Source organism: Syngnathoides biaculeatus, chromosome 14, assembly GCF_019802595.1.
Source record: "Syngnathoides biaculeatus isolate LvHL_M chromosome 14, ASM1980259v1, whole genome shotgun sequence".
NCBI lineage: Eukaryota > Metazoa > Chordata > Actinopteri > Syngnathiformes > Syngnathidae > Syngnathoides > Syngnathoides biaculeatus.
In genome coordinates this window covers 19,815,435-19,839,740 of record NC_084653.1, presented here as the reverse complement: position 1 = coordinate 19,839,740, position 24,306 = coordinate 19,815,435, and the positions used below count along the sequence as shown (strand labels likewise).

At 39.3% G+C, this 24,306-nt stretch overlaps 1 protein-coding gene across 5 annotated transcripts; it reads left to right on the top strand.

Annotated features, from left to right (window-relative positions):
- The first annotated feature begins 33 nt into the window (after positions 1 to 33).
- slc15a2 (solute carrier family 15 member 2) lies at positions 34 to 24,289 on the top strand. 5 transcript variants are annotated; one of them, XM_061841920.1, is made up of 23 exons: positions 39 to 174; positions 255 to 392; positions 4,390 to 4,528; positions 5,896 to 5,983; positions 7,793 to 7,934; positions 8,845 to 9,109; positions 10,499 to 10,589; positions 10,664 to 10,741; positions 13,375 to 13,457; positions 13,575 to 13,658; positions 14,898 to 14,987; positions 15,065 to 15,109; positions 15,271 to 15,306; positions 16,153 to 16,241; positions 16,315 to 16,396; positions 17,375 to 17,500; positions 18,275 to 18,439; positions 19,150 to 19,196; positions 19,265 to 19,372; positions 20,845 to 20,944; positions 21,036 to 21,179; positions 21,254 to 21,358; positions 22,851 to 24,289. In XM_061841920.1, exons 3-23 carry the CDS (start codon positions 4,520 to 4,522, stop codon positions 23,070 to 23,072), a joined length of 2,199 nt encoding a protein of 732 aa, XP_061697904.1. In that variant the 5' UTR covers positions 39 to 174; positions 255 to 392; positions 4,390 to 4,519; the 3' UTR covers positions 23,073 to 24,289. The 5 variants fall into 5 exon arrangements, with proteins under 5 accessions (XP_061697905.1, XP_061697904.1, XP_061697901.1 ...); XM_061841917.1 differs by having other exon boundaries at positions 2,942 to 4,528; XM_061841922.1 differs by lacking the exon at positions 39 to 174 and having other exon boundaries at positions 2,942 to 4,528; positions 8,845 to 8,937; positions 9,010 to 9,109.
- Positions 24,290 to 24,306: the final 17 nt, after the last annotated feature.

Genomic DNA, 24,306 nt, shown 5'->3' with positions numbered 1-24,306 from the left:
AGGAGTGCTCGGCAATATGGCGGCCGAGCGTGCTGTCTGCCGTAGACGTTACACGTACATAAATTCCGTCGGGGGCGCAAAATTCGCTCGTCGACGTCGCCGCCATGATAGAGGTGGCGAAGTGGGGCCATCGGTCTCAAAGCAAGATCTCACGACTACACCCCGGCTTTGATGGTATTTATTATGTCGTTTTACGATTGGAATTTGGTGACTTTGTGTTCAAGTACTTTGAAGTGTTTTTCCTAAACATAAAGGGACCCATGGGAACAGTTGTCAGATCGAAAGGTGGCTCTGGCATCAGGTCTTGGCTCCATCAATGGTTCGGAGCAACTTGGGCATCCGATAACTCATAAGAGCGTTTTATAAAAATAGTTGTCAATATAAAGTAATGGGTAAGTCAAATCTTCCACATGTATCTTAATGAATGTTTCACTCAAATAGTATTTTCTTTAAATCATTTTCATTCTCTTAAATGCTGCCTCGTCGCAGCAATGTTAATTCTTTTATTAAGAAAAATAGTGAGTGCAGTCATAACGCAAATTTTTCCATTGGAATGTAATCATTTAGGCGACACGGTGGATCAACTGGTAAAGCGTTGGCCTCACAGTTCTGAGGTCCTGGGTTCAATCCTGGACACGCCTGTGCGGAGTTTGCATGTTCTGCTCGTGCCTGCGTGGGTTTCCTCCCACATTCCCAAAAACATCCAACATTAATTGGATACTCTAAATTGCCCATAAGTGTCATTGTGAGTGTGACAGTTGTCTATGTGCCCTGCGGTGTACCCCGCCTCCTGGGCGTTGACAGCTGCGACACGCTCCAGCACTCCCCGTGACCCTCGTGAGGATAAGCGGCAAAGAAAATGGATGGATGGATGTCTTATAGGAATCCATCTGTCAAATAGGATTTTTTCAAATCATTTTTATTCTCTTAGTTGCCGCCTCGTTGCAGCAATTTTAATCCTTTTATTAAGAAAAATAGTGATTACAGTAATAACTCAACTTTTTCCATTGAAATATGATCATTTAAAACATTTTTTATCAACATTTTTGCATCACCAAAAATAAAAAAACACTTTTGTACTTTAGTTGCTCAAATGTCATCCTTTCCTCCATCCATTTTCAAAGCAGCTTATCCTACTTTTAAGATTATTTTTTGCATCAAGACATTGAATAATTATTACTTATATCAAGAAGAAAAATCAGAATCTTGCTTTTATCCTTTCCCCGGAGGCCTTTTTTACTTTCATCGGAAAAGCATACCAGAATTAGTTTCATCATCCAGAAATACAAATATTATTTTATTGGCTAAATAGTTTTGAATTTTTCACCAAAAAGTTTTCTTTTGTCTATGAAAGACTGTTTGTGCGCATTACCGCTCATCAAGTCATCAATGCGAATGTGTGCCCTATTTTTTTTAAACACAAGATGTCGCCACAGAGACACCAAAAATGACTATTAACTGTTTAGTATCATATTTATCTCACTATAGTAAGTTATTTTGACATGGTGTAAAACTATATAATTGATTTAAATGTAGTTAAGAAATGTTTGATTATTTTTTAACTCTACCTGTCAAATACTTTTTGTTCTAATTTAATTTTATTGTCAATTTGCAGTGACTGATAATCTATAAATGATAAATGCGTCAATATTGTAAGACACCAATGGAAAAAAACAGGCAATAGTAATGGAGAAAATTAAATCATTTTAATCATGAGATAATTCTATTTTTATTACTATAGTTCATAACTATTGTGATCAAATATTCTTTTTAAAAATGGAATGCTGAGGTAAAAATTGTTTATTTTCAATGCTTTGGATTTTATTAAATATATTACATCAATTGATTATTTGCTGGCATAAATCTAGAAATTAATTGGAATTAATAAATTCTTCATGAACAAATTTTAAGACAAATGAGCCAAATTAATTGGACAAATATAGTTTATGATAAAGCAGTAATTCATACTCAGTATTATGTTATTTTACAGTAATTCACTGAATTACACATGATTAACCATAATTTGAAAGTTAAAATTAATGTTAATCATATGTTCTTTTATTTTTGTTTTTTTATTTACAATAAATCAATTCAATTATTTCAAAAGCGGCGGCAGTTCTGAGGACCTGGGTTTGATCCCAGCCCCGCCTGTGTGGGATTTGCATGTTCTCCCCATGTCTGCATGGGTTTTCTCAGGGCACTCCTGTTTCCTCCCAGATCCCAAAAACCTGCACCATTAATTGGACACTCTAAATTGCCCCTAGGTGTGATTGTGAGTGCGGCTGTTTGTCTCGATGTACCCTGTGATTGCCTGGCAACCAGTTCAGGGTGTACCCCGTCTCCTGCCTGTTGACAGCTTGGATAGGCTTCAGCACTCCCCGTGACCCTCGTGAGGATAAGCGGATAAGAAAATTGATGGATGGATGTCCATGTATGATCCTGATTGTACATCTGGTGGATGTGCTGTTGATCTGGTGGTAAAAGGTGGACTACACCATGAACTGGTCACCCGTCAGCAACAATAATCGATGTACTGTTGTGGTGCTCGAATGCCAGCCACGTGGAAATGTTGCCACATTCAACATGGCCGTCACTTAGGAGCGTATGTCAGATCGATTTAGTCATATTGGCAATCTATGACCCAAAAAACGGAGTCTTCCCAGTCTGTCTACGTTACTCCACAGTGCCACCAAATCACAGCGGCCAATTCTAGAACTAAAAGAAGGCAGTTCAAGTGACAAATGGAAACTATTTTTGGACACATTGTATGGTCCCGACGGTTGTTGTATCGAATATCCGTTATAACGAGGTCCACTTTATATAGTTTCCATCGTAGTTCGATCGGTATCCATCATCCACCACGGTTTGTTTCAAGTTAAATAATATTTTAGACATTAAAGGGTGATTCCTATCCCATCTTTTTTTTTCTTTTATGCATTAGACATTCTACGATCGGCTGGCGGCCAGTTCAAGGTGTTCCTCGCCTCTCGTCCGAACATAACTGGGTTGGATCCAGCACGCCAGCAACCCTCGTGAGGATAAGCCGAATGCAACATAAATGAATGAATGAATGGCTGCTCCTCGTTAGCATGTCTTGACCACTAGAGGGCAGTAAAACACAGACATCGACATTTCGTTTTTTTAATGTCAACAAGGACAGTGCTTCGGTCCCAAATATTTGCTCACAAGTTAAAAGAAAAAAAAAATACTGTATTTTGAGAAACTCGCAAGACTTTCGCCTACCTCAGATGACTAAGCAATTTAATTGATCTTTTATTTAATGCATGTATTATGAAATGGTGACATGGTGGATGACTGATTAGCACATCTGCCTCACAGTTTTAAGGACCTGGGTTCAAATCTGGTCTCCCCTGTGTAAATAAATTAAAATCCATCCATCCATTTTCTTCACCACTTATCCTCACAAGGGTCGCAGGGAGTGCTGGAGCCTATCCCAGCTGTCAACGGTAGACCCTGAAGTGGTTGGCAGTCAATCGCAGGGCACATAGAGACAATCAGTTGCACTCACAATCACACCTAGGGGCAATTTAGAGTGTCCAATTAATGTTGCATGTTTTTGAAATGTGGGAGGAAACCAGAGTGCCCGGAGGAAACCCACGCAGTTACGGGGAGAACACGTTAAGTCCACACAGGCGGGTTCCAGGATTGAACCCAGGACTGTGAGGCCAACGCTTTACCATCTGATCCACCGCGCCGCCCAAGTATTAAGATCGAGAGTAAATAACATTTTTCAACATATACATCTGATAAATGTATTTTTGTTATATTTTTTATTGTGTTTATTTTTCAAGAAAGGGACAGTCACTTTCTTGAGGGTTCATGCTTCATACATTTTTTTATTCATTTGAAAATGTCTATGTGCGTTCATCTGAGATGACACGCTGTGGCGACCCCGAAAGGGACAAGCCGAAAGAAAATTTTGTGAAATGTTTATATTTACTTTATTTCGTTTTTTTTATGTCAGGGTGACGTTTTTTAAATGTAATTTATTTAACCAATGTTTTATTTGTCCTTTTTATAACAAAAAAAGTACAACTCGTGTAATCTAGAAAATCCATTTATTTTGCTTTACTATTTTTTTTTTATTATTATTTTTTTGTCGAATGAAAAGTGCACTTGCTCGTCACGCCCCGCAAACACACACCTACATGCGCGCACAAATTTACACGCTACCGGTCACGTGACGCCCAGTTTAAAGAACTGCAAGACGAATGTCAACAGAAGAAGAAGAAGAAAAGTCACAGTGTACGCTTGTCCAATGTGAGCTCGCGTGTTTTGTAAAATTGGGACTTTTTGGTGTGTACAAATGCTGTTTAAATATGCCCCGTGACATCATCCTGTGCGTACTTCAACGTCGTGGGGAAAAAGTTGTCGGATAGAAATCGCCTTTTCGGAATCGATTCCGAGAAGGAGGAGGAGGCGGAGTTTGGGGTGTTCTCTTGGTTTTGGGGGTCCACTCCATCTGCTCAACAGCCACTGAACGCACGACGCCGTCAAGATGAACAAGGTAAACAAAAACTTTGCTTTTTTTTCACTATGATTTCTGTGGGGAGGCAACAAACAAACAAAACTTTCTCGTCCGTTTTGGCTATCAAGTGCATAAACCCCCCACACTTCACTTTCAAAAGTTTTGCTTTTTACCTTACATCATGGGGATAATGTAAAAAGAAATAGTTTTTGATTGATTCCAAGATCGAAGCTAAATTGCCTGAAAAATATTTTTTTTTTCTCCAAGATAAAACGCTCGGTGGCTTTTCTTTTAACTTTTTCCAGAGAAAATTCACATTTGGGCGTACAGCACATGAACACATCACACTTTTCAACCGTTAGTTTTTGCTTTCATCGTACGTACGATAATTTTTTTTTCTCGATGAAAAAAAAGTATTATTGGAAAAAAAGTTTCTTCAAAATACAACAGCCGAAGGCTTAGAAAAACGAAAAAAAACCGTAAACATCCGCGCGTCTCGGCCGTAAACGCGTCATTGAAAGTATTATTTAGTATTGCACTTGCAATACTAAAACTCATCATGCTTAAAAACCTTTCACGTTTTCTACTTTTTCCGGTGCCGCATTTAAATCCCATGGGACAAATCTGGAATGACGCAATCGCGCGTCTTCTTTGCCCATTCCACGGAGCTCCGCTTCACTTCCGGTTCAAGGGGCAACCGCTTTGTACGCAGACGATCGTGGTGCCCCAACACTCAAAGCGTCCGCGAGCGCATTTTGGGAGTCCTGCGTGAGCCACGTCACTTCCGACTAACGGTGGCTCACGGCCTCACACTGTCTCATCACCGCAATAATTTGCAAATATAAAAATCAAATGCATCATTTTGTTTGTGTAAAGCTCTGCCGGTTACATTTTCCCAATGATCAGCACAGAAGGGCCGTTTTTCGTGCCAATTAAAAGAGCATGAAAACGAGAAAATGTGTCTTATTTGAAGTATTTATGAAGATATGGAGGATTTTATTTACCCATGTTAATGTAAAACACTTTATATTGACATATTATTTTGATATGCCCCAGATGCTGCGAGCCGTCGATGGCTGTCAGCATAATGAGGAAAACACATAAGCAAATATTTAAACAATGTTGTCGTAATTGGTAACAATTGCTCCCCATACTTAATTAACGATAATCTCTAAGGCAACGTTATTAACTTTTTGTTAGGAAAACATGGGAAAAAAAATTTTGTGAAATGTTGTGAATACTTTCCGAATGCACACACAAGTGAGAGATGTTGACTTAACTCCTTCACCACAACACACTTATCCACCGTGTATTATTCATATCATTCATTTAGTGAGAAAAAAAATGAGTATATAACAAAATGTGATTTTTTTTTTATTTTTTTTATTGTTTGTTTTAACTTTCAGAAACTGTGTGGGACAAACTACCCGGCCAGCATCTGCTTCATCGTTGTTAACGAGTTCTGCGAACGTTTCTCCTACTATGGCATGAAAGGTCACTCCTACATGAAAATACTGTGCACCAAATACAAATATACTGCAAATGATGCGGTATTATACTCCAGAGTGTCTTCTCTTTTCTCTTTAATACTTCAGTCTCCTCTTTGCTGCTCCTTAGTGTCCACTTTACTGCAATAACCATCTCTGCTGCCATGTTTCGCTCCATAGTCTCCGCTTCGGTGCAATGTTCAACTCCACGGTCTCTAATTTTGCTGCACTCCACAGTCTCTGATTGTCTCGCATTAGATCACAGTCTCCACTTTTGCTTTTCTAATACTCGCCACATTCTCCACTTTGCTGCAGCGTAGCGCTCCAATCGCTGCTTTTCCGTATTTTGCATTCCAGAGTGTCCGCTCTGCTGCAACAGCCTCCAAAGTCTTGCTCCAAAGTCTCCACGTAACTTGCTATATCCACCATAGTCTCAATATTGCTGCAATATTCCTCTCCAGAGTCTCGGCTTTGCTGCTTCGTTATTACTCCACAGTCTCCTCTTGGCTCCATGGTGTGAATGTGCCATTATAATTATGTATTTAAAAATACGGTAGGACAGGCGGCTCGGTGGTACAACTGCTTAAGAGCGTTGGCCTCACTGTTCTGAGAACTGGGGTTCAAATCCTGGCCCCACCTGGCTGAAAATTGCATATTGTCACCATGCCTCTGTGGGTTTTCTTCGGTCACTCCGGTTTCCTCCCAAATCCCAAAAACGTGCATTTATTGGAGACTCTAAATTGCCCCTAGGTGTTATTGTGAGTGCGGCTGTTTGTCTCGATGTGCTCTGCGTTTGGCTGGAAACCGGTTCAGGGTGTACCACGCCTCCTGTGACCTTTGTGAGGATAAGCGGGTAAGAAAATGGATGGATGGTTGGACAGGGGGAGGGCGTGTTATGCAGTGATATGCTGAGGACTGGGAAAATATTGCTACCCCCTGCCGGTAAGGGATGCAACAAGAAGAAACTTGGACAGGACAGGACAGAGATAGCCAGCCAGGCTGTGCTCCCAGTAGCAGTGTGACCATTAGCTGGCATCTTTTTTACATTTTTGAAAAAAATACTGAATCAGCTCTGAATGAGGCCTCTAAAATCCTCCATGGGAAATAAGATTTACGTTAAAAAAAAATAATTGATGACTGAACCCAGTTTGAAAAGTCACATTCTTGTAAACTTGGGGACTGGCGAACATTTTGACCAGAAAATTGTCAGCCAATCAGAGAAGCGCTTCCTTGAGTAGCAGACAAAACCAAACGATTTTTGCTTTATTTTGACCAGATTCTCCCTCGAAAGTTATCGTACAACCTTCCGTCAAAAGCCCATTTTTTTCCCCCAAATTCTTGCTGCGTTGTACTTCAACTCACCGTTTTGACAAATCTCATCACATTGCTGCTACCATTGTGGGTTAGTGAGTGAGTTTAATTTAAACAGCTGTGGGAGGACGGGCCGGGAAGTTGACAAATTCATACGCATTGTTGATAGCCATGAGGAACGCCAATTTTGGTGAATCAACGCGGTGACTGATCACATTCATATTAGTCATCGGCAGGATTGCATGATCATGTTATTTTTAAATACTGTATAATGTTAAATGCAATGACACACTCAGACTCATCAACAGATAAGGGAAGGGTGAGGAACCAGGGCTCCCCCTTTAGGTGGCGATGGGAACTGCCAGACAGGACAACACCCATGTCCCGGGACCCACCCGCCACTTCACTGTCTCCCGAGTCCACAGTCTCCGCTTTGTAATCTTCCTCCGTCTCCCGTTTCCTGCGTGATGAGGACCTTGTTGCCTTTGTGTTTGTTGGGTTCCAGCGGTGTTGACGTTGTACTTCCTGACTTACCTGGGCTGGGACCACGACCTTTCCACGGCCGTGTACCACGCCTTCAGCAGCCTGTGCTACTTCACGCCCGTCCTCGGAGCCATCATTGCTGACACTTGGCTCGGGAAGTTCAAGTCAGTCCCCGTGTGAACTCCGATGCGTCCGGGCCCCCCGCTTCGCCCCCTCTTCCTCCCCCCCCCCCCCCCCTCCACAATCTCCCCCTTATCCACCCCCTGTCAGTGTTGGTTCTCGACCAATTTTTGTGGGAGCAAGTTAAGGGCCAGAATATTGTTTTGTTAATTTTCTCCACCCTAAATCCTACTGTACCCCCCCTCCCTTAATATCTTCAGTGTCCTACATTTATCTCCCCTTTTTCTTTTTGACACCATCTTCTCATCCCCCATTGTCCCTTTTTAACCCTCTATGGACCTCCCTCCGACCACCCTTTTTTCTATCCCCTTGCCTCCCCTACTTCCCATTTCTCAACACTTTATCCCCAAATTTGATCCTCCTTTGTCTCCCTTTATCTGTCCTTCTTTTTCCACCTTTTTTAAGTCCTTCATCCCCCGTTTATCACTGAGTCCCCGTTTTATTACCCATTTGTGCCCGCATATCCCGCTTTTCTCCCCTCTCCATTCACTTTAATCCCCCTTATATCATTTGATCTGTGACCTATTTGGCCGCAGATTGGCTCCCCTCTACCCCCACTTTAGTTACCTTTGTCCCCCCCTTTATCCTACTTAACTCTGTAGTTATGCACCCTTTGTCCCTTCGTAACCCCACTTACTCCCTTTATTCTCTACCCCCCCTTTCTCACCCATTAGCTCCCGTCTATCTCCCTTTCGTTACCTTTGTCCTCCCTCTGTCCCCCCTTTCTTCCACTTAACCATTTCCTCATCCCCCCTTTGTCTTCTCTTTATCCCCCCGTAACTCCTACTGGTCTTCCTTTGTCCCCCTTTCTTCCCCTTCTCTAAACCCCATGGGTCGCCAATTTGTCCCCCTTCATCTTACCTTTGACCTCTTGGTGTCCCCCTCCCTTTGCAGGACCATCATCTACCTGTCGGTTGTCTACGTGTTCGGCCATGTGATCAAGTCGGTCGGCGCCGTTCCCACGGTGGGAAGCAACAGCGTGCACATGTATGGATGCCTGTCGACCACAGACCGCTCGCGCCGATCGGCGTTTATTGACAGTTTCTGTGTGTGTTCTAGAGGTCTGTCCATGACGGGTTTAATTTTGATCGCCTTTGGAACTGGTGGAATCAAGCCGTGCGTGGCCGCCTTTGGGGGCGACCAGTTTGAGAGCCAGCACGTGAGTAGAAAATTGTTTATGCGGGCGGCAGCCTCCAAGGTCTTATGATCGACTCAGGAGCCCCCCCCAGCATTCACAAACATAATTTTTCTAGGGCGACTCACTCTAACCCTTGTATGTATTGGACGGTTGATGATCACAGCTGTGCAATGAGCCACATGCTGCTACACTAAGTCGAAAGTCAAAACGATCATCACAACAGTGCCGCTGATTGCAATTCAAGTTGAATGGTTGTCATCAATGTTAACATTTTACCTCAAAGGAAGGATCAGATTTAAACAACTAAAATGTACTCCGTACACCTTATCCTCAAACAGGAAATAAAAATAATACATTTACAAAAAAATAACTGTAACTAAGAATCTAAATAAGAAACGATAGAAAATTTAAAAAATATGTAATTACTGTATTAACTGTTATTAATTCAAAGTTTAAGTTCAACCAATTTTCTAAACAAAGGTAATAAAGAAATGGAAAATTTGTAACTAACTAAAATTAAACATGGACTTAACACTCAAATTACATTAATTACAGTAATTCAAAAATAAATGCAAAAGTAATCAAAATAGCTCATAAAAATATGAACATTAAAATGTGTAAGAAAATATAAAAGATTTAATAAACATAAAATAATGTTTAGTATTTATCATTAACAAAATGACATTGAAAGTTATAGAAATAAAAAAAAAACATTAACATTGAATATTAAAATTGAGAAAACATCCATCCATTTTCTTCGCTGCTTATCCTCATGAGGGTCGCGGGGAGTGCTGGAGCCTATCCCAGCTGTCAACGGGCAGGAGGCGAGGTACACCCTGAACTGGTTGCCAGCCGATCGCAGGGCAAATAGCGACAAACACCCGCACTCACAATCACACCTAGGGGCAATTTAGTGTCCATTTAATGTTGCATGTTTTTGGAATGTGGGAGGAAACCGGAGTGCCCGGGGAAAACCCACGCAGGCACGGGGAGAACATGCAAACTCCACACAGGCAAGTCCGGGATTGAACTCGGGACCTCAGAACTGTGAGGCTAACGCTTTACCAGCTGATGCACCGTGCTGCCGAATTGAAAAACTAGTGGAAAAAAAATTAATTAGAAGTCATTTTAAATAGGAAATTAAATACACAGTTTTCATCAATCAAAAATCTTACTGAATAAAAGTAACTACATAAAATAAATACAAATTGAATCAAAATATGTTATAACCAAGGGTCACTGATGGTTTAGCTGGGATAGGCTGCGGCACTTCTGCGACCCTTGTGAGGATAAGCGTCTTGTAAGATAGACGTAGTATTTCATAATAATAGAATTAAATTCCTTTAAATCAAATGTAAAAGTCCTTTGGGTGCCCTTCACAATTTTTTTTACAGTACTTTTTCTTGTCAGGTCACCGAAAGGATGAAATTCTTCTCCATATTCTACATGGCAATCAACGCCGGCAGCCTCCTGTCCACCATCATCACGCCCATCCTCAGAGGTGAGTGCTGGTACCCACTGGCGATGGCACCACCGATGGTGACCCGGTCCCAAAACCACCCTCCCACCCCACAGGAGACGTGCAGTGCTTTGGCGGTGACTGCTACGCTTTGGCCTTCGGCGTGCCCGCCGCTCTCATGATGGTGGCGTTGGGTGAGCACATCTCGTCCTGTCCTACTTCCTATTGACAGTAAATATTATACATTTTACAGTTATAGTCATTAATTGTTAGTGTACAGTATATGTGGAAAAAAAGTTTTTAAAAAATGAAAAAGAATGCTACTTATGTCCATGTAAAATAAAGACCTAGAAAATGTATTTATTTTTAAATTTGACTGATTTAAAAGTAAAATAAACACAAAATATGTAAAACTTAAATTTCATTTTTATACATGCACACGTAAAATAATGACATAATAGCACGAGGTTTTCGATTCCTGCCGGCCGAGCGGCTGATCCTGAGCGTTTCCGACAGCGAGTTGTTGTCCTTCTGCACGGATCGCCGCTCGCAGTCTAAACAAAAACGTCGACAAAAGATAACGCCGCTTACAAACTTGCAAGCAAACGCGGCTGCGCACCGACGGCAGCTTTGGAACATTTTCGTGTGTCGTTCTTAAAAAGAACCTGTTTTGATATTTGCTTTGAAATAGCAGTGCTTAAAGCTCCAAAATAAACATTGCGGTGTTTCTAAGAAATCATCATAAATAAGTATGCCTCAGAATGACTGAGACCAGGATAGGCGAGATCAGAGCAACCTGATAGGATGCCAAGTCAACAAGTGCTTTTAGCATTTCACGTTTGATATTTTAATTGCAAATTAAAAAATGTAATCAACAAAATAATCCATGTCCTGAATGAGGTGCACATTTTGTCCTGGAATTCATCCATCCATCCATCCGTTTTCTGAGCCGCTTATCCTCACAAGGGTCACGGGAGTGCTGGAGCCTATCCCAGGTATCATCGACCAGGAGGCAGGGTACGCTCTGAACTTCTAGCCAATCGCAGGGCGCATAGAAACAAACAACCAGTCACGCTCACATTCACACGTATGGGTAAGTTAAAGTCCTCAATTAACGTACCAGGCACGGGGAGGACATGCAAACGCCACACAGGCGGGGCCTGGATTTGAACCCCAGTCCTCAGAACTATGAGGGAGATGCTATAATCAGTCTTCCTCTGTGCCTCATTTTGGAATTTGTCGGGAGATTTTTTTGCTTCAATACTATAGACGTCGTGCTGCTCCTTTTGGTATGTGCACTTCATCCACTTGTAGGCAGTATCATGCAGAGACGTGGCTCTCTACAGAACTGGTCAAAAATTCCTCACTCAACCAGAATAATCTGAATTGTCTTTGCAGAGGAGAAAGAATATTACACTTTGAACATAGAGCTCGTGCACGTGACGTCACTATTATCACGGCGTCATATTGCCGGTCAAAAAATGCTGCCGACTGTGTGGTGGACATTGAACCGGATCAGAATATACACAATACCCGAGACCTGTTGTGCTGTTGGTTGTCACAACAGATGTGACAGATATTCAAAGAGATCATTCTATGGAATAGCAGCTGAAAAGAGCAGAAAAGATCGATGGATTTCGGCAATTAAACGTGATGGATGGTGTTCAACCAAATACACCCGACTGTGTTTTGTGATCACTTCACTTCAGGTAGGAATTATTCTTCTCATTCTGAAATTACCAAAAAGTATTTATAATGCCAATTCAGCTCATTTGAGAACAATGCGTTTAACAAAAAAAAAAAAAAAAAAAAAAAAAAAAACGACAGGGAGTCGTCTCCAACGTAGCGTGTTGCGGCCACACGGTAATCATCTTTAAGCCTCTCCCTGACAGTCTTTTTTTTTCTAATATGCATTGTTCTCAAATGAGTCCAATGCGTATTTAAAAAAAGAAAATAAACCGTCGGTCACACAGAGGTTTACCGAGATACAATGTGTGGCCGCAACGCGCTTCCGTGTACGGGGGCTGAAGCCTATCTTAGCGGTTTCTTTTTTTTTTTTAAATACGCATTGAACTCATTTGAGAACAATGCATATTTTTAAAAAAACGTCTGTCACGGAGAAGTTTACCAAAGTTTAACGTATGGCGACAATACGCGTCCGTGTACGGAGGAGCCGACTCACTGTCATTTTTTTTTCCCAATTATAGTTAATGAATGCGAGTTTGTGTAAAACCAGGGGTCATTTATTTAAATATTGGTATTTGTATTGAAAACATCTGAGTGGCTCTTATCACTATGTGGGATTTATTCTTGATTTAGAACAGATCCAGCAACGTAGTATTTGTATGCGTCCAGACTTTTCTACGCTTTCAAACTCTTTCATGTAAATTTCAATGACTTACTCAACAGATGTGTAGATCCAGTTGTCCGAGCCAAGCTTACGCGGGTTAACAGTCCAATTTCTTATCGGCGAAAACATCTACTTAAATTAAATATGAGTCCTCTATGCCGAGTGTCTCTCATTTTTCCATGTACCTTTGTTTATTATCACCTTCTAAATGTTTAACGGTATCGGACAAAACTCTGGGCGTCGTGCTATAAGACGTATTTTCGCGTCCTCTCTAACCGACTTAGCATTGAAGAATGAATTGCTTGACCGACACTTCCGGCCAGTGACGTGATTTGATGACGTAGGTGCAAGAGCTCTATTGTTATATTTGCCTACTTGTATTGCTCCACTCATATCTCAAGACACCCCACTGTAATTTCAAATCCAAACAAATTTCAAACCCACAATTGTTGTTTGAGTTGTGCTTTGTGTGTCCAGTTGTGTTCATTTTAGGCAGCAGCCTCTACCGGCGCAATCCTCCGGAAGGCAACATATTGATGGAGGTCTGCAACTGCGTCGGTGTGAGTCAACAGACATTTTGCCGTCTTCCCGTTTTTTATTTTCTCCTTTTTGTCAAGAATCCCATTGAGTTCCATGTTTTCTTTTATGTTTTTTTTTTTTTTTTTTTACACTGACAGTTTGCCATCAAGAACCGCTGGAGGAGATCCAAATACGAGTCGAGCAGGAGCCACTGGCTGGACTGGGCTGAGGATAAGTACTCGGTAGGGTCTTTTCCCTTGCTAATGCTAACCGCTAAAGTTGCTTTTTCTTCTTCTTTTCCTTTCGGCTTGTCCGACAACATACTAGATGAAATGTAGATATTCAGCCTAGTTGCTGTGACTAGTCTTGAGCGATGATAACGTGTTCTGATTGGACACTTCAGAAATGATTTAAATTTGTTTTCCTCTCTCGGAATTTACATTTGAAGAAAAAACAATTTGAACATTTTCAATAATTACCAAAAGAAATCTCACGCCTGTCCTGATCAAGTTGCACATTTTGTCCTTTGGATGTCTTGGAACATATAAAAGCAATATTACTGATGTAAATGCCACATTTTTTAAAAAGGGGGGAAACAACAAAAATAATGTATGTATATCCTAAAAAAAAAAAACAAACAAAAAAACCCCCACTTTTATTATTTTTTTATTTGATAAAGCTCCCCTTTACATGGATGCTAATTATTGCCACTTCCAGGGCTCTGAAAGCCTTATATCAAAGGACCATCATTTTCAATATCACATCAGAGAAATAGTCATTTTTATTTACATAGTACTAACAACACATTGCCTGTGTAATCTTGCACTTAAACAAGTTATTTGTTTTTATAGCAACACAACGGAACAGGACACAAAACATTATACTTGTCAGACTGGATTATTGCTCAGATGTTATGTGAGTTATGAATTCTTAAACCGGATTTGAATGACGACTTGCTGGTTGATTGTCATAAAAAAAAAGAGGATGCATAGTAGATGTAAAGTAGAAGTAAACATAATGAAGATTTATTTGGATTGAATAGCAGTTGCCACACAGTCAACTTGTTTAATTTTTAAAAACATTAATATATACTTGTAAAAAAATGAGGAACAAAATTATAGTCAAGAAGTCTGAATGGATGTTTTTAGCAAGCAATTTTTTATATTTTATTGGTGTTGTGACTGCAAGTTAAAAATCTTTCCAATTGAATTGATTTTATTTCTAGTGAAACTGATTTATTTTAAGACAGTTTTTGACTTATTTTTTCAAAATTTTCCGTGAGACAAAAATTTAAGAATATTATCTAGTCAATCTGCTATGATTAAATTGGAATTTGCTGAGAAATGGAGAAATTGCTGTTACCTTACCGGTCATCGCAAATCAATAATCAATAAAAAATTGACAAGGACCAACAACAAAAGATGTGCTCATTTTGACACTTTTTAAAAAAATATGTATATTTTCTTGACTTCTTCCAACAGAAGCGTCTGATTGTGGAGATCAAAATGGTTCTGCGGGTTCTGGTGCTCTACATCCCTCTGCCGATGTTCTGGGCTCTGTTCGATCAGCAGGTCCCGGAATCCGATTTGTTGATTCAGCGTGGCTAGAAGGACAGTAACAGTGCTCACAATGCGATGTTCGATTCCAGGGCTCCCGCTGGACGCTGCAGGCCACTCGGATGAACCTGGCCTTTGTAGGTTTGGTTTTATGTCATGTAATCATTGTCCGTTGTAACTTTGTTTTTATGAGCCGAATGGATCACCGCTCGTCAATTTCCCGCCCGATGAACTTCCTGATTGATTTCTCGGGTTAAAAATTAATCTTTTATTGATTTTTCTTTGTGTCGCATCTCAGGGAGACACCATCTCCATCAAACCCGATCAAATGCAGGTATGTGCTCACTTGCACCTTTTGTGGAAGGAAGTGGTATTATATAATACCTTTCTGGATCATTATGATCATTTTCTTTACAAAAGTAGTAATGAAAATAATTATTCCAAAAGTGACTGATGGTGTAGTGCAGGGCTGTAATTTTTGTTGTGGGCCACATTTTAGTTACAGTTTCCCGTTATGAATGTGAAACCATGAAAATCTTCCACCTCATCATATTTACAGATGAAATTTATGAGTTGGTTTCGTAATCACAAATCAAGGGTAACAGATTTATGAATTATTGCTGTTGTTTGGGCACAGAATATCGCTTGCAACATCTCAATGTTATCATTTATAATATGATGATTTGCAACTTTAGTACAGATTTTTTTACAAATCATGGAAGTTTATTCTCATAAATTTCGTTTGCGGGCCACATAAAATCACGCGGCGGGCCAGATTTGGCCCCCGGGGCTTGAGTTTGACACCTGTGGTGTATTTTTTTACAAATCATGGAAGTTGATTCTCATAATTTTCGTTTGCGGGCCACATAAAATCATGCAGCACCCCAGATTTGTGTTTGACACCTGTGGTGTAGTGGTACACTCGCCTGACTTGGGTGCATTCTGCTAAGCGAAATTTTTTGGAAAAATGGCGAAAACGATTCTAAAATGGCTGTTTCAAACCAAAGTGGTTGTTTTACTTCTTGAGACTTTATTTTTATTGATCTACTCAGAGTAGACACGCCTTCCAACTTTCCTGTTGCTCAGTAAAACTGTATCTTTGCAAAGATTATGTGAGGTGTTATTGAACGTTTGGTGTTTAATTATGAGTCCTGTCACGTCATTTTGACCTCTGTGCTAGACATTGAACGCACTGCTGATTCTGGTATTCGTGCCCGTCTTCGACCTCCTCATATACCCGCTGGTCTCCCTCTGCAGGATCAACATCACGTGAGTTCCGCATAATCACCTTTTTAACGACCATATGAAACAATAATGGACCCTGCTTCCTCCTTTTCCAAAGGCCGCTGAGGAAAATGGCCACAGGGATGATTTTCGCCGCGTTGGCATTTGGTGCCGCCGCCTTGGTGGAGGTCCACGTGGTGGTACGTCAACCGCAAAGTTTGCTCCGACCTGCCAGTCAGAGGATGGAGAAATGTGGTCATTATTGTAATTTGCAAATTAAAGAAATAGTCCTCTTGCTAAGCTAGTTGAAGTCACATTTAATTAGGTACTACAGTGATGCCTCGGTTCTCACACACAATCCGTTCCACCAAACGGTTCGAGAAGTGATTTGTTTGAAAACCGAATCGACGTTTCCCATTACAATGAATGGAAAAATAAATAATGTGTTCCAAGCCTAAAAAAATTGGCTATTTAAAGCATTTTTTAGCTTTTCCTGATAATAGACTGCATAGTAGAAATACATGTATACTTTAAATGCTTTCTATAATAAAAATAATTTAAGAAATGTATTTATTTTTTGCTTAAAATGTATGCTTTAGTAGTAGAGTACGTTAGGTTGGGAGTGCATTGCCATATCTGTAGCGACTCGGCTCCCAGCCTTGTAAACTTTTTTTAATTAACAAAGTGCAGAATAACTTTAAACAAGCAACTTGCCTTCTTTGGAGCCTTGATTGGGGGTCAGTACGGTAGTTCTCGATAAGAAGAAAAACAAGTCACTACCGGGGCACGTCTGTGGACAGAGGCTGCATTATACAGAATAACAAAAAGTGTGCTGGTTGCGCTGCGCACGTTATGTCATTTTTTTTTCGGGGGGCGTTCGAATTGACAATAACAAAACGCGTCGTGGGCGGGTCAACTGCTTGCGCCGCGGGCATTATGTTATCTCCTGTTTTTTTTCGGTGGCGTGGGAATTCACAACAAAGCACGTTGTGGGTCATCTGGTCTGGCCGCGCGCAATATGTTATTTCCGGGTTTTGTCGGGGGGGATACGAGTACCGATTTTCCAATTTCCTTTTTTTTCTTCCCCCCTCTAAATTGTTGTTCGAAAACAAATTTGTTCGAAAACGGGGACGTGCGAGAACCGAGGCTTTACTGTATTAGTGTGTTACATTTTCTAGAAAACTGAGGTGGCCCCAGCGCCGGCGGGGAAGTGTCTGCTGCAGGTCTTCAACCTGGCACCGGGGGACGTCCGTCTCCATTTTCCTGAAGGCGACCCTTTTCCACAGCCGCTCCTATACCTCCAGGTAGCTAGAAAAATAAAATACTACTGTATTAAAATTAAATTTTTTAATTTGAATATGTACTTTTTCCAGGAAAAAAACTAATATAAATAAATGGAAATATTACAAGAACAACAATTTTTATAATTTTTTTTTGAATTTTTACAAGCTATTTTTTTGAATAATGTATTTAAAATTAAAAAGTCATGTTACATTTAAAAAAAAGAGAGAATTTGTATTCAATATGATGGTGATAAATTCATTTCCCAAATAAAAGATCATATATAAAAGTGGAATACTTAAGATGAAAAGTTGTATTTTTTTCATAACAAAAATATACCTACATTAGGTTAAAAATTATTTCATTATTACTTTAAAAAAATAATTAAATACAAAAAAAGAAAGTAGTATTATGGTAATCAGAGGTCATATTTTTATATTTTGATTTGTAAAGTTAGTCCTTTTTTCAATTTATTTTTCTTTTCTTTTTTTAAGATAATGTATTTTTAAAATGAAAGTTAAAATATCACAATAATGAAATTAATTCTTTAGATTCTATTTTTTTTCGAGGTAGGGGCAGGGGTCCAAAAAAGTCTTATTACAAAAAAAAAAAAAATCTTGATCGAAAGTTGGATTGTTTAGTAAAATGATTGAGTTAATACGAGAAACTAAAGTCAAATGAAATATTCTTCAATAAGAAGTTGAGTTGTTTAGATAAAATCATACTTTGACCCCAAATCGTTAATACTATAAATAAAAAATTACATAATGAATTGCATGTCGTGTGTTTGTTGTTAGGACCCCCCTGAGTACCTTACGCTGCCCTTGGGGGCGCCCCGCATCAACATGACCTTAGCTGTCCACCACGAGGGGGTCGTCACTGACTGCAACGTCACGTTTGGCCAACAGGAGGCGTACAGTCTCATCCTGCACCCCTCTGACGCTGGAATACGCTGCAAACTGGTGAGCCACCGAAGGAGCGACAGATTTTTTTTTTTTCGAGGCGACGGGGGAGAAGACCATCATAAAAGAAAATTATGAAAGTAAAATTAAAAGCAAAGACCGGATTAAAATTTTTAAAAATTACAATTATATTGGTTATAGTCATGTGAGAATGAATTTGGATTATTTTGAAAACAGTTGTATTTTCAAGGGGAAAATTCTGTCATATTCCAAGAATCTAAAATAATTAATTTTTGTATCCTTCTGAGAAAAAGTTCTAACCCTGTCAGATAAATCATAATCAAAGAGTAAACCTATTTTTTAAGAATTTTTTGAGTGTTCTTTTTTTATTTTTCAAAAATGTATACCATTATGATAATTGTATTGATTTAAAAAAAAAAAAGACAAATCCAAGATTTCAGTGAAAATTTAGCCAGGTTAGAATATTTTGAATATTTTTTTTTTCCAAGGGAATTGTAGTTTCTATAAATTAAAAGTCACATTTAAAAAAAAAAAAAAAACAATTGGGTAATATTACAAAAAATGTTTTATTGTATTGTTTTCGGAGAAGAAAATAAAACAAAAATATATTTCCTTCAGATTAAAGTCTTGTTTGCGTCAAAGAAAAAGTGTTCAAATGAGATTGACATTGCATCCTTTTGCGAGGAAAAAGTGAAGTGGATTGACTTCACGTTCCCACGCTTGAAGACTGTTGATGTTTTGGAATTCAGGTGGAAGATCACATCAAGAAAAACACCGAAGGAGCGCCTCTTCTCAGGTGAAAATTCAAAACATGGGCAGCACTGTCGTCGCGATGCTAAGCTAAGATAACGTTGCCGCGTGCAGGTTCGTTAACACGCTGTCGGAGGCGGCCAACGTCACCGTGGGAGACGAGACTTTCCATGCCGCCGCCCACTACAGCGTCTCTGCCAACAAGACAGTCCAGTGGGGAGAGTGAGTGCACATTTGCGTCACTTCCTGTCTCGCTCATACATGATTTCACTCTGCAAAATTACATTTTGTAATCATGTCTCCAGGAGACAAAAAAAAACAATGCCACAAAAGAAATTTGATAACTTTAAAGAAGCAATTTCAGTCTCGTTTTGGTTATTTGTAGCCACTTAGCAACAAATTTGGTGGCCATGTTGATCATGAGTAAACGCCCAAAAAATCTTTTGTTACACTGTGCCCTAAAATATACAGGAAATCCACCCTTTTGCATTGAAGCAGCTATTTCAGTATCATTTTAGTGATTCTTTAGGGATCCTTTTGTGAAAAATTCAGCCCTCAAAGCCAGTTTCACTTGGCGACATCAAATTTGGTACGATAGTCTATCATGAGTAGACCACTGAGCTAAAAAAAAAAAAAAAAAGACTGGATAGCTCATTGGCCACCATAACTGAAGTCGCCATCCGCCATCTTGATACTCCCAAAACAACCATGCCGACCTGTGCAGCGACAGCGATTAACTTCAGTTAATTGGCAGTTTCGTGGCTGTGAGAAAACATTCCACAGGTAAGTTAGAAAAATTTACTTTCACACTGTTAAAGTTTGTTTGGAAAGGTTTTTTTTAAATTATTTTCTGATGAGCTTAATTCACTTGAACAAAGTTTTGTTTACGGTTGTTGTTGTTGTCTGTTCACTCTCTGCTTCACCTTGATAGGTCAACAGTTTTTCACAAAAAAGCAATGTCAATATTTTCAGAAACTTCATCAATGGATAAGCAAGAAAACACATTTTCTGTGAAATTTTTGATGAACTTCATAATAGAGAACTCTGCAAATTGAATTTGGTTTTCAAATGCAAGGAAAAAAGTTCAAATTTTCTGTCTAAAAATGTGTTTAGCATGAATTTTCCCATTGCGAGTCCTTATTTCCCAAAATATATTTGATTATCTTAAAATTTCAGGTTTTTATGACAAAAAAATGCTTATTTTTTTAATGTCATGATGATAGTGCTTCACAACGTATTTTGGGAAAAGTTAACATGTCAAGGAAATTGGGCCCTACGTAATATGCAAGGTTTCTTGGTAGTCACGGTGTTATATTTCTTTCCTTTGCACTTAGCTTTTTTTTTTGGCTTACCAAGTCAAACAAAAAATCCTTAATGTTAATGTTATGAACTGAAAAAATAAGCTCACATGACCAGTTTTAATTCTACAAGCCAAACTTTGAGGAAAAACCCCACCATAATCCAATTTGTAAACCATGTCCTCCACACGTTTTGGGAGTACCAAGATGGCGGCTTCAATCGACACCGCTAGATATGTATGCGCTATACAGTCTTTTTTTTTTCCTATTAGATCAGTGGAGTAGACCACAAAAGAGTCTCAAGAAGCCATGTCCAAAGAGGGACGGAAAAACTGGAATTGCTTTTTTCCGATTCTTGTCAAATTTGAATCACGTATACTCGATTTGTTTTGTCAGCTATACTAAAGTGAGCTGCACATTTGGGTCAAAGACATGCCCAGACCTGGACCTTGGTCTGCTGGACTTCGGTGCCTCCTACACTGTGGTCCTGCTGCAGGTCAGGAAGTTCGCTACTCTCAGACAGGAAGTGGCTTCATTCCTTCTCAGGATATTCAGTATTTTCTTTCTTTTGTTTGTCATCTTCACAGGAGTCTGGTAGGATGACAGCGCACAAGATGGAGGACGTCCACGCCAACAACGTGCATGTGGCCTGGCAGATCCCGCAGTACGTCCTCATCACGGCGGGCGAGGTCATGTTCTCCATCACGGGCCTGGAGTTCTCCTACTCGCAGGTTTGGGTTCCGGTCTCAATCTTGACCGTTACCGGGGCCAGGAAGCGGCTGAGCAGGGTTGTCGACGCCCACAGGCCCCCGCAAACATGAAGTCGGTCCTGCAGGCCGGGTGGCTGCTCACGGTCGCCTTCGGGAACGTCATCGTCTTAATCGTGGCGGAGGGCGCAGGCCTCGAACAGGTATTCTTTTGATTCGAAAAAAAATTGACACTGTTACATTTCGGGGGGGGAAAAAACTCAAAAGACCTGATTTTTTTATTTCATTTAAATTTATTTTTATTGATTTTTACTTTTATCGGCGTGTGGGTTTTCTCCCACATCCCAAAAACAGGCATTGATTGGAGACTCGAAATTGTCCTTAGGTATGATTGTGAGTGCGACTGTTGTCTGGCTTTGTGAGGATAAGCGGCACAGAAAATTAAAAAAATAATAATTTGTATTCAATATTATGGTGATAAATTCATGATAAATGTTTTTTTAAGAGGTCATAGTTTTATATTTTGATTGTAACAGTAATCCTTTTTTAACAGATTTTTTTAAAATAAAAGCTAAAATATCGCAATAATGAAAATTCTTTATATTCTTTTTTTTTTTAAGGGGATTGGGCAGGGGCCAAGAAAAGTCAAATTGATAAATTAATTTCCCAAATAAAAAGTCATATATAAAAGTGGAATACTTAAGATGAAGAGTTGTATTTTTTTTTCAGAAAAAAAAAGTACTTTAAATATGTGAAGTTACATTAGGCTCAAAATAATTTCATTATTACTCAAAAAATTATTTTTTAAATACAAAAAAAATAAAAAGTAGTATTATGATAAATGTTTTAAGAGGTCATATTTTTATATTTTGATTGTAACAATTCTTTTTGAACTGATTTTTTTTAAATGTATTTTTTAAATAAAAGTTAAAATATCGCAATAATGAAAATTGTTTAGATTCTTTTTTTTTTTTTAAGGGGATTGGGCAGGGGCCAAGAAAAGTCAAATTGATAAATTAATTTCCCAAATAAAAAGTCATATATAAAAGTGGAATAATTAAGATGAAGAGTTGTATTTTTTTTTTCAGAACAAAAAAGTACTTTAAATATGTGAAGTTACATTAGGCTCAAAATAATTTCATTATTACTCAAAAAATTATTTTTTAAATACAAAAAAAATAAAAAGTAGTATTATGATAAATGTTTTAAGAGGTCATATTTTTATATTTTGATTGTAACAATTCTTTTTGAACTGATTTTTTTTAAATGTATTTTTTAAATAAAAGTTAAAATATCGCAATAATGAAAATTGTTTAGATTCTTTTTTTTTAAGGGGAAGGGGCAGGGGTCAAGAAAAGTCAAATTACAAGAAAAATAAAATCTTGATCAAAAGTTTAGTGAAATGATTAAGTTAATACAAGAAACTAAAGTCATATGAAATATTATTTTTCAATAAGAAGTTGTGTTGTTTACCCCAAGGCATTAATACTATAATTTACATCTATATTTTTTATTTTATATATATATGTATGCGTGAGAAAATACATCTTATCCCCTCACGTTCATCATCAGGTGATTTTTTTTTTTGTTGTTTTTCTTGCATGACTTGTACATTTTTGTGAATCAAAATGCGTTTTTTTTTTTTTTAAATCTGCAAATGGCACACACGCTAACGTGACGTGTGTGTTGGTGCAGTGGAAGGAGTTCCTGCTGTTCTCTGGTCTGCTGCTGGCCGTGTGCATGGTGTTCTCGGTCATGGCTCACTTGTACACGTACGTGGACCTGAGGAAACTGGACAAGAGCTACCCCAGCGATCACAACGGCCGCCAACGCGGCGCCCACCACAGCGACGACGACGACAGCGTCGACACGCTCAACAAGAAAAAACAAGACCTGGAGCGCAACACCAGACTTTAAACGCAACCGCCTTCGGGATTTGGGATGGCCCAAAATAAATTTATGGGCAAATAATTGTTTTTGCATTCCTTTACACCAGATGCTAATTGTTAGCATGAAAGGCTAATTGTCGAGTTTACGCACAACGTTTAAACTTTTTCTCATCATCTGTGTTTTTCAGATTTCTTTGTGGCATCCCCCACGAAAACTACAACTACAGTACTGTGTAAAAGTATTGGGCGCCTTCTCTAATTAGTACATTTTGGATCAAACAAATGTAAAGATCAGACAAGCGAACTTAAAATGCAGGTTTTAAATTGTGACTTCATTTAGTTAGGAAACAAAAGTGTTCGGTTCGCTGGCCTCGATGAAAGTCGTGGGCCCCAAACTAAAACTAAATAATAACTGGTTAGGTCCTCCTCAGCAGCAACAACGGAAATAAAAGATTTTTTTGAATAACTGGCAAGAAGGGTTTCCCATCTCTGCGAAGATATTTTGGACAACTTTGACTGTACCGTAATTTTTTTTTTTTAATTGTTTTGGGGGGCCGAAACAGTCTCTCTAAGGTCATGCCACTACATTTCAAATGTAAAGTCTGGATATTCTCTTGGGGTGTAATTTGTAGGCCGGCCCTTACTGGGAAGGTTCATTCACCGCTGTTCCATGTTTCCAGGGCACATCGAAACAAACTGTTCACACTCACGTTCACACCTACGGGCAATTCAGTCTTCAATCAACCTACCACACATTTTTGGAATGTGGGAGGAAACGGGAGTACCCGGTGAAAATAGGCAAGGCCGGACTTGGCCCAGTTGTCCAAGTCTTTCCCATTTTTCAATGGAAAAGCCACACTTCAACATCACCAGTTCATTTTACAACAAAAAACAATTTTTTTTTTTTTTACTTTGTCAAGTTCCAAACTTGGCGGCACAGTGGATCAACTGGTAAAGCGTTGGCCTCACAGTTCTGAGGTCCCGAGTTCAAACCCGGACCCAACTATGTGGAGTTTGCATGCCCCCTCCCCCTTTCTTCCGGGTACTCCAGTTTCCTCCGATATTCCAAAAACATGCAACATTAATTGGACACTCTAAATTGCCCCAAGGTGTGATTGTGAGTGCGACTATTTGTCTCGATGTGCCCTGCCCTGGATGGAAGATCCCAACTTTTTTTCTCTGTAAAAATCTGAATTTTCACAAGTTTCTGTCATTTTCCTGTAATAAAACAACTTGAAAGTGTAACTTTGTGTAAAGTGAAC